We start from the raw sequence: 11,440 nt of genomic DNA on the forward strand, positions 1-11,440 counted from the left end.
GAACTGTTCGAACTCGCAGCTAAAAACGTGAACATGCTCTTAGTGACGATGATTTGCATTTAAACTACGATAAATGACTAACAAGCTAATGTATCAGCACGAGTCACTGGGCCATAAACTATACTGCAGTAAATTGTAACTTCATCTGTGTTATGAGAGGATTGTGTGAATGAGACGTTCAATGAGACGGCATAATAATGATTAATCATTTCATTAGACAAGAGATTCTGTTTTGCTTCCCTTTTCGAACAAATAACAGGAAACAAAACACGTGTCGGATACACGCAACAATAGTAAGACCTCAGGGTGACAGTGACAGCATCCAAAGGAACACATGACGTTTCATCCACTTGAAAAACCTCGCCAGTGGCCTTCTCAGCTCAGCATCAATATTGAGTCAAATTGTGTGATACTGATGTTCAGGTCATCTCAGCTCTCTCGCTCCTTACTGCTGTGTGGAAGCTCCATTTACCATCCATTATATTAAATGAATGAATAGAATAAATGTACATTGATGCTGCCAATGAATGATATTATAGTTATCAAGATAAATTACGCTAAACCGAACCTATAGCTTGTTTCAAAACGTACCACTTGTTTACGACAGTGAGACATCAGCGGAACTTTCTTTTCATTCAGTCAAGTAACAGTAATCATCATTTCGTCTTATCTGATACTGCAACTTTCCACATGAAACTTGATGATAGCTTTATTTCATAATTTATTCACGCAACAATGTCAGATAATTTGCAGACTGTCACCAGGTAAATTGTGATTAACCAGAGGTATAAAATGGTCACATGATCAACAACATAAATGGTGAAGGGATAATAGTTATTCAGTTATTCATGTTTGTGATTATCGTGGAGCAAATCTATGGGTGTCCTCGTAGCAGTAAATTACAAGGAACGTTACATCACATCGTTTTTTTTAGGGGGGTCAAAGGTCCGCATACGTTTTGGTCTGTCATAAAGATATATTTCAAAGGCCACAGGGATGATTAGTCAGCTTCTCATTGGTGTTTTCCCTACTGATAATGTAGACTACCTGTTAAACTATCACTGGAATCACGAAAACTCCTTTGAAGACCCCAAATAGCTTCCACTAGAGCTGTTAAAAGTAGTTAAGATAAGACTCAGAAATTTTTAAGAATACAAAGTCCTCAAAGCGGCCAATATCACGCTCCATGTGCAGACTTGAAGCACATGCACACAACAACCTTGCCAGCAGCGAGTCATGGAGGTCCAACAATAGAAGAAATAAGAAAAATCTTCATCAATATAATATAGTACGACAGCAATACGAAATCACTGTAGTATCCTTTATCTTGCAAAAATAAATGAAATTATAATAAATAGGTAAAGTAAATTAATAAAAATATAAGGAAATGAAATGTAATTCTTTTTTTTTTTTTTTTTTTTTTTTTTTTTTTTGGAGAATTCATGTATGTAGCTAACTGCTTTAATTTCACCTCAGATAATGGTTTGCCAATGGTTCTCTCTCTCTCTCTCTCTCTCTCTCTCTCTCTCTCTCTCTCTCTCTCTCTCTCTCTCTCTCTCTCTCTCTCTCTCCTTTAATGGGAATGTCGTTGTTAAGAGATACACTCCCGATCAAACAAACATCATTATTATAGGAGAGAGAGGGAGAGAATGTATTGCGTAACTTGTGAGTATTTTTAGCCTGTTCGAACATTCTGTGACAGCTCTCTCTCTCTCTCTCTCTCTCTCTCTCTCTCTCTCTCTCTGGATGATTTAAGTGTGGGGGTGTGTACAGTAGGTACATGTGGACAGGATCTCGTCCACCCATATGTCCGCCACAAAGACAGCTTCCCACCTCTCACCCAAGTCCACCCAAGCTGAAAAACATTATGATATGATTTGTATGTATGATTTGCCGTCTAAATCCTGGTGGCACGGCACAACACCACTATTGCAATCTTTTATGGTCACATATGTTGGGCGGCCTGGAAGCAACAGCAGAAAACAGGAAAATGAGGAGCGGTACACCAACATTTCCCTATACTTTCAGTGCTCAGTTGGTAATGTTTTGAGTTTAAGGGGAGGTAGGGCCGACAGCGGAACAATAGCGCATTGGCTTCACATTCGTGGACTTCATGCCGACTCCTCCTATTATAACTCCATGTGTAAAATAGTTATCACAAAGAACGGCTGCAATGCATGAGAGAAAGAGTACAGACTAGCAAAACAAGACCAGACCGTGAGGGAGACAAGTAAATAATGACACAAAATAGTTATAATACATAAAAATCATAACAGAGAATAGTAGAATAGTTATCATGCACAATAGATAAAAACAGTACAGACTGGTAAGATGAGACCAGAGGACGAGTAGATAAATAAACTATAATGACAGAATAGTTAAATTATCAACAAAAATTATGATACATAATAGTTATCACCCAGAATAGTCACAATACAAAATAAAAAATACAGTACAGACAAGCAAGACGAGACCAGACCGTGCGGGGGACAGGACGGCCTCTAGCGGCGAGGTGACGCAACACTCCGGGGACGAGGCCGGACCAAGCCACACAGATCGCGAAATGCTGTCCTACCTTAGCAGATCGGCCCACCTTGCGCCGGCCCTCAAGTCCACGGCCCAGGCGGTGGCGAATGGCACCAAGAACATCATCCCGGGTGTGTATGAGGGCGTGGTCGTGGAATTGGTGCAGCCGCCACCCAAAGCCCTGACCGCCTACACCATGGCCAAACGCTGCGCCACAGGGCCAGTAAGAGCTTCAGCCGGTATTGCAGGTACTGGGGCCACGCTGCTGTACCGGGGACTCCTTCAGGGGGGAGGAATGAGGTGCAATTAGGGTTTTATGGGAGGTTTTGTAAAGCTAGGTCGCGATCAGCTGATTCCTGACGGCCATGTTGGAAATCGGTTTGGTGTTATATATTTTTCGCCTTGCCAGGAATATTTTAGTCGTGAACAAGTTATTATTTCGTTATTTGTGACTTTGCAGTGTCTGGCGGCTTTAGGATCTCTCAATTACGGGATTTGTGAAGTATATGACAGGTACGGTGTGACAATGTAGGGTACGAGGTAAGGTAAGGTCAAGGGGGTAGGGTCACAGGTGAAGGTGCCTGTAATGCAAGATCAGGTGGTGCAGGTGTCTTCTGAGTTAAGGTAAGTCAGAGTATTTGAGGTTAAGGGGAAGGTCTAATGCACCAGATTACTGAAGTGAATGCATTGGTTAGTTTGGCATATTGACTTCCTACAGAGGCAGAGTCATAGTGAGATGCAGACAAGTGAGAGGACACCATATTAATCAAGTACAGCCCATTCAGTACCATTTCACCTTGATGTTATGCAGGTAAATGATTTCCTATTGCGAACTTCTGTGACTGTTGTCTGCTACTGGCCTTTCTTCAGAGTTAAGGAAAGTCTACAGTAGACCTATAATTTTATAATATACCTGTAATTTATGAGTAACAGGGGATATACACAAAAGCAAAACATCATTATAAACATGTATGTAGTTGAAGTAATATTAAGGCTATAAATCTGAAATAAAGAATCTGTTGGTACACTGTCTTTTGGTAAAGTCCACCAGCTGGCACAGAGAAAGAGACTGACAGCTCATATAAGGAGGTTTTCTTCTGGTACATCAGTTACTAATGTCTGAAATTTTGGCATTCATGGCTCCACTTATTGCAGAGATAATGTAGTGAATATGTATGATCCATTAAGTCATTCCTCAGGTCAAAGTGTTTAAGGAGTTAAATAAAGTGCACAACAAGCCTCTGATGTGCAGGTAGTAGTAATGGCCATCTTGTTGCAGTGAGCTCCCAGGTGCGTTATGCCCACACTGACATCCAGGTGCCAGACTTCAGCGATTACCGACGAGATGATGTCAAGGATTCTCGAGCCAAGTCGTCTGTAGAGTCTGCCTCCTCCAGACGCTCCTTCACTTACATGGTAGTAGGAGGTACGTGTGTGTGTGTGTGTGTGTGTGTGTGTGTGTGTGTGTGTGTGTGTGTGTGTGTGTGTACATTTAGCTGTCTGTCTTGTGTGACCATGTTTTCCTGTTCATGTATCACTGTAATTGTCTGCATTCAATTTTTTGTTCATAGTATATAAAAGGAAAAAGACGCATCAAAATATATGAACCAAGACATTTATGTAGTAGTAGCTATGAAAGAGAGAGAGAGAGAGAGAGAGAGAGAGAGAAAGAATCATTAGTTATTGATCTTTTTATGTTTGGATGGCAGGTGGCGTGGTGACTGGTCTGTATACAGCCAAGTCAATAGTGACCCAATTTGTGTCATCAATGTCAGCCAGTGCTGATGTGCTTGCCCTGGCTAAGATTGAAATCAAGCTTGATGACATTCCTGAAGGAAAGTCTGTCACCTTCAAGTGGAGAGGAAAGCCACTCTTTGTCAAGCATAGGTGAGTCTTCTTTCTTTCCATTCTACAAGTGTTTGGAAGGAAACACAGAGCTGTGGGTTGGGTTGCTAACCAAGCATTAGATTATGAATCTGAAGTTTATTTGAAACATTAATTGTGTTGATTATTAACATTATCCACCACAGGACTGATGAAGAAATTGAGACAGAGACCAGTGTGGATGTTGGCTCCTTGAGGGACCCTGAGGCAGACAGTGTACGCTGCCAGGATCCCAAGTGGCTGGTGGTAGTGGGTGTGTGCACACATTTGGGCTGCGTACCCATTGCTGATGCAGGTATGGTAGCAGTCTAAGGAAAAGGTTTTTTATTGGTCACTACAGAGATTATTTTATTTTATAAGACCATGTGTTAAGGTTTTTTATAGAAGCAATGAAATTTTCAAAACAGATAATATCCTATTTATTCATGAATTTCCTTTGCAATAGATACTAAGTTTTTCCTTCTTTTTAGGTGACTTTGGGGGTTACTACTGCCCCTGCCACGGTTCCCACTATGACTCCTCTGGCCGCATTCGAAAGGGTCCCGCACCACTCAACTTGGAGGTGCCCACTTACGTGTTCCCAGAGGATGGTGTTCTACTAGTGGGCTAAGGTATAAAAGGTTTAATGCCATTCGAGTATAAGTTACATGCTAAAAGTTCATAAAAAGTTTGGAGCTAACCATATAGAACTTTCCAAAAGCTTGACATTGTACTGAGAATCTGGTGAAGATCTTGAAAATATATACGATTTCCTCTCCCCCAAAAAAGTTGATGTATAGAATTGCATTGGTATAATGTTTCACTGTTTTTGGTCTTGTAGATAATGTACAAAACAGAAGTGTCCCTCCTTGGGTATTTGTGTGTTAACCAATGACAACTTGTAAAATAAACATGACTTATTTTAAACACCATTGCTTGCTTTCCCCACAAGAAATGGGTGAACAGAAAATCTGTAAAGCACAAAACTTTTCATTGCTATACAAGATTAACATGATACAAAGTAATTAGTGTTGGGTAAACAATATTACAGTATTTACAGAGCTTGCAGTACATCAGCCACAAAGCACTCCCACTGGCTACTCTCAGGGTTAGAAACAAAAGAGGGCAATCCTCCTATTAATATACATGTACAGACTTTATCATAAAACTTGCAGATGGGTTCATTAACCAATCTTTTGATGTATAATGACTTACAAGATGTAGTTATTGTTTTCTAGCAGCTAAACTCCTGACATGTCTATGAAAGCTGTACATCACTGCCAGGATTTTGGTCTTTGAGACATGAGGGTATGCTACATTTGCTATTGTACCTAAATCTGCCATGCAATTGATGTATGAGCATGTATATTGATGAGGCAAAAATCCATGCTTCCATATAAGTCCATTTTCACTTTCCAGGGACTTGTCAAATTAGTCCCACCATTTTTCTTACAACACATGACAACATAAAAGCTTAGGCTTACTATTATTATATTATCAGAAAATGTTAAAGGCAGGGAATTCTCTGAAAAAAAAAAATAATAATTCAACAAAGATATGCTATCAGTAAAATCTGCACTAAGTCTAAATATTGCCACTAATTCTTTATATCTTATCTCCTTGTATGTGAATGCATTGTTTTGCACATGTTCATAATGGCAGAATAGTATCATTTTTTTTAAAATCTGCAAAACATTACTAGCAATTGAGCATAAAAATCACATTAAAAAGTGATACTATGCATGTTCCTCGCACATGTGTATGCTGAAAAATGGCTGCAGAAATGCAAAATAAATATGATCTTAAAATCTGTATGTTGTGTTCTGCAAATCAGAAGTGAAAAAAAAAGAAAAAAAATTATATATATATATATATATATATATATATATATATATATATATATATATATATATATATATATATATATATATATATATATATATATATATATATATATATATATGGTTCACTGGACAGGTTGACTGTAAGCCACATTTTGCCTAACACACAGTTCTCTATTAACCATACCAAGACAAGGCTAATACTAAGACAGATGACCATACATATCATATCAGAGTCCTTTGGATACCTGAATCACCCATGTAGTGCTTGTGGGAGTAATTCAGTATGGCTATCTGGCCAGTCTACAGCCTTGGCATATGATTTACAAGAGTATATTATGTGGGTTGCCAACTGCCACTCCCCAATGTTAAAAAGACAAGCTGGCAAGGAGTTGGGCAGTCACATATACAACACTTCTCCCATAATATATAATTATTAGCCAACATCACTGACTTTCATTTGAGTTCTCAAGTAAGTGAAGTTTCAGGGAGAGACAAAGGAAGTTATTAAATAAAGATATGAGTTATATATAAAATAGAATAGTGAGCAACTGAGGGATTTCAATGATTGCTTTTCCTTCAACAGATAAGTTCCTTCCCATTCGCAATTCACTAGTTACATTTCTCTACCAGTAAACTATACATGCATCTGGATATCCCTTGGATTTCTGAATAATGAAACATGCTACATCTAAACAGTGCACTTCTACAAGATACACTGAAGATTCTTCATGGTTTAGTCTGAAATGGAGTGACCTCATACACAAACCTACTGTGTCACCTTGATATCAGTCTTCCTAGGAATGGTATGTCATGATCTTGTGTTGTACTTATTGTGGTGCTTCCTTAATTGTGACACCATCTTAGAAGTACTCTCTTTTCTAAATATACTTCTCACTTTCACTATCCTTCCATTTACCAATTTTGACATGGGAGTAGTATCCTGTTTTTTGACAATTTGCTTAAAGACAAAGGCAGCAAAAAAAAGCTATACATTCTACAAGCCTCATCTCTATTTGGAAAGTGACAAAGCTAATGTGATCCATACAAACCATTTGTTCATTACCATACTGGTCTGGAAACTCCAAATCATATCTTGTACCTCATAAATTCACATTCACTGTAGTAAGCCACTTTGATTCTTCCTTGCTAACATGGTTGCAAATTACTGTAACACTATTGACCCCTTGTCTCTCCACCTTTAAGATAGCTATGTCCCCTGACACCATGAATTCTTGTAAATAATGTAATAGATTCATGTTAAACTCCAGTATGTTTTCAACTGAATTCCTTAGTAAATGTTCACGAACTTGGTACAGTAAAATCCCTCTTATCCGGCATCAACGGGACTGCCGACATGCCGGATACTTGAATATTGCCGGATACTTGAATAGAAGTGAAATTATGTCCACAATCACCACCCTATACTCACGCATCTTACCATAACAAAGATCAGCTGATCTGATCAGCTGCTTAAGTGTAAGCACAACACACTTCCTCTTTTCTACAACTTTAGGCATGATGAAGGCGTCAGGCGATAAACAGTGCACATGCGAGACTGAGTCACTGAGTAAACACAGTGCAGTGGGCCGCGGGTGGCGCAAAGCAGTGCGCTCTGGTGGCAAGGGGACAAAGTATGCCTCGCGCGGGAATTTTAATCGATTTTATGAGTACACATTGATTTTTTATTGATTTTAAGACTCGGGGAAAAATGTGCCGGATACTCGAATGCCGGATGAGAGGGATTTTACTGTATATGTATATGTAGAATCATGCAACAATCTCTAGAGAGCATGAAATTATGCGTGACATGTGATAATGACACCAAAGCCACACAGACAGTAATGGTTAACCTTAATAATGATCCTCTAAATCTGTACGAATTGTTTAATGTAATGCCTCATTACTGATGGATCCAGCCCAAAAGTAATGAAAGGAAAGCCGAGTGACTCACAGGAACACAGGTTTGATGGCTATATTTTGCTCATGCAATGCACTTTTTTTTTTTTTTTTTTTTCTTGAAAGAAATTGTTTTGACTTTTTATGAAAATACTTTTAATATGTAAAACTATTTTTGCTTACTATGAACAGCAAATGGCACTTCCATTTATTGCAGAACTGACCATAGACTTTCTACTACAATGTCACTGTATTCATAATCACTTGTTATTGTGCTTTCTTAAGGACAAAACAAGAGAAGTAAAGGTGAAGCAGCCTAATTTGATTGCCTATGTTGAAAAGAAGCTGATTACCCAAAATTTGACTAAATGGAAAAAAAATTAAGGAGGTACATGAATTTAAGTACCTTGGTTCAATCCTTTGCAAGAATGGAAGCTTGGAAGGTGAGCTGAAAGAGCTGTGCGGATGGTCAGTGCCTGACAGATTGTACTAGACAGTACAATCACATATTTCAATGAGACTTTGGTGTGGAATGAATGATAAATGTCAAGAACCCAAATGGTGGAATGAATTACACAAGAAATTCCAGTGGTGTGAAAAATACACTAGATGATGAAGGTAACGAAAGTAAGTAAAACACAACTGTGGTGGATGAGGGATTCAAATACAACACCCTAAGGTGGTTTGGCCACAAGGAAAGAATGTCAGAAAATTAGATGATTATAACAGTATATGTGAAAATGACAGATGTAGTAGGTGCAAGAGTGTAAGAATAACCCCGAGTGAATGGGGGGGACAGAGTGCTAGAGTATATGAGAGGGAAGGGAAAAGGAGAAGGAAAGACTTGAAACATCCATAGAGGAGGTGCAAGGAGAGGCACAAATGGAGACTTCTGCCATAGCTGTAATCTTGAAGAGTTTTTAGGAACAGATGCCAGAAACACACAGGTGGATACCAGTACAATATCAAAAACCATCCTGTCAGCCTACAAATACAAAAACCATTTTGACACAAACTATATTAAATGGTAAATATGATGCATTCATTTTAGAAATTAATTGGTGGCTAGAATGAATAAATTCTCAGTCACAGTAGACTAAGAGTAGTCGTGGCCCAGATGGCCCTGTATTTAGAGGCAGGACAATCCTACATTATTTGATACTATCAGTTCAATTCTGTAACCAAATACAAGAATATGTTTTTCATGTGATACTGTCAATCTCATCAACATTCAGAATGATTATAAATTTAAAGTAGATTTTCTTTACCAAGCCTACAGTGATATGTATCATTATGGCTGTGTAAGCCTCAATGCCCTCAAACTACTGATGAGGATGTTTAATCTCATGCAATACAATGTTTAAAGAAAATCTTAAGAAATACATAATGTTATATAATTTAATTCACCATTTGTCTTATCATATGGAGTATCATACTGAGCTATGAGTCTACATCGTACAAATATTTTCTCAGTGAGTTCTTATCATATATATTGTATGTACCATATTATTGTTTTGAGCTGGAAATCTACAATGTACAGATACCTTCCTTAATGAGAGAACTTCATCTTACAAGGATCAAGAAGATGGCTCTGAATCACTGAAATCTTTAATTTTTTTTTTTTTTTTTTTTTTTATTTGTTTCTACTTGAATGTGAAAAGATGGACTCTGAGTTACAGTTTTATACCATACGAGCCTCTTCTCATCAGCAGACTCAAGTGTATGGGAAAATGTTTCTGAAAGGCTGAGGAAGAGCAAATGTACAGGTGATAGTGTAACTGTACTCAGGTAAGATGAACAGTAACATGTCTTGCTTTTCTTCCTGCCCTTTCCTTGCTGGTGGGAGGAAGGGAGTATTCTGGTCATTAACATACTTTACACTGAAATACATAGTTCTATACATTATGGTACACTCACTATGTACATTATGGAAAGCTACATGATCAACCTTTTCTACAACCATCACATGTAAAAACGGATGATTACATTTAATAACCAAACCTTATTTTCTGCTTCATGACTGTCATCCACCTGACAACCTGCTGGAGGTCTTGGTAAAACACAAAGCATAGAAAAACCTAGAAAACTGGAAGCTTCAACACATCAACGGCAACACAAAGAGGGTGGCTTGAAGCTCCCCTAATTCTTAGCCTAAGATACAGCAGATTCCAAACAAGCTGCACCAAACCCTTCTTTTCTGAATACCATCCTCAAGCTCTGTTACATAGCCATTCTAGGCCTGCCACTAACACGAGTAAACAATAGCAACATGAAAATGAACACCACATATCCTGGAGGTAAATCACAATAAATAAACAATATGGTATGTGTTTGTGACATGTTCAGTGTTATGGAAGTTGAAGAGCGTGAAAAGTTATGTATTTGAAAACATAAAGACAAACTGAAGGACTGGAATACAACAAAAAATATAAGAGTACCCAAAGAAAAGAAAAGAAAAGAAAAAAAATAAATAAATAAAATATATATATATATATATATATATATATATATATATATATATATATATATATATATATATATATATATATATATATATATATATATATATATATATATATATATATATATATATATATATATATATACAAAAACAAAAATAATCCATACAATAACATCAAGAACTTCAAAAGATAAACATTTGGACAGAGAGATTTGAAAACTAATAATAATTACTGGGAAAAATCACTATGGTTACAATCATAAAACTTGCCTTGTATTAGAATTTTGCAAGACATACATCATCTGTTCTGACTAGCACACACTTATTACAAGCTTTAAGGCAAATTTCTGAGTCATATTTACCAGTGAGCTGCAGTATGTTACATCTAATGGCTTTTGAAAAATTGAATGAAATGTAATGACGTTCCTTCCTTTAACAATAAGGTGGACAAATTACTTTACTTTTCAGTATTACCATCTCACAGTGGGGTGATGATGAGAGGGACTTGTGGAGTACTGGGAAATTCTGATACTCTGGTGGGTGGTGGAGATCCGGAACATTGATTCACAAGACTCAAAAGTCAAATGATATTATAGAAACATTACATATATTGCTAGTAGAGTCAATGAAACATAATCATTCTCTCTCTCTCTCTCTCTCTCTCTCTCTCTCTCTCTCTCTCTCTCTCTCTCTCTCTCTCTCTCTCTCTCTCTCAGGCACATGCACACACACACATGCACATAATAAGTGATACATTCATTGCCATCTTCACTATTTGATAAGCAATATAATCAGCCAAATATATAAATATATACAAAAGAATGTGTCAGTAGTATACATATTTATCTAG

The 11,440-nt window shown here is 37.5% G+C and overlaps 1 protein-coding gene across 2 annotated transcripts; it reads left to right on the top strand.

Annotated features, from left to right (window-relative positions):
* The first annotated feature begins 2,469 nt into the window (after positions 1-2,469).
* On the top strand, positions 2,470-5,316 carry LOC135104270 (cytochrome b-c1 complex subunit Rieske, mitochondrial-like). 2 transcript variants are annotated; one of them, XM_064011465.1, is made up of 5 exons: positions 2,470-2,774; positions 3,806-3,952; positions 4,236-4,413; positions 4,557-4,705; positions 4,881-5,316. In XM_064011465.1, exons 1-5 carry the CDS (start codon positions 2,564-2,566, stop codon positions 5,018-5,020), a joined length of 825 nt encoding a protein of 274 aa, XP_063867535.1. In that variant the 5' UTR covers positions 2,470-2,563; the 3' UTR covers positions 5,021-5,316. The 2 variants fall into 2 exon arrangements, with proteins under 2 accessions (XP_063867535.1, XP_063867536.1); XM_064011466.1 differs by having other exon boundaries at positions 2,484-2,657.
* Positions 5,317-11,440: the final 6,124 nt, after the last annotated feature.

Source organism: Scylla paramamosain, chromosome 10 (genome assembly GCF_035594125.1).
Source record: "Scylla paramamosain isolate STU-SP2022 chromosome 10, ASM3559412v1, whole genome shotgun sequence".
Lineage (NCBI taxonomy): Eukaryota > Metazoa > Arthropoda > Malacostraca > Decapoda > Portunidae > Scylla > Scylla paramamosain.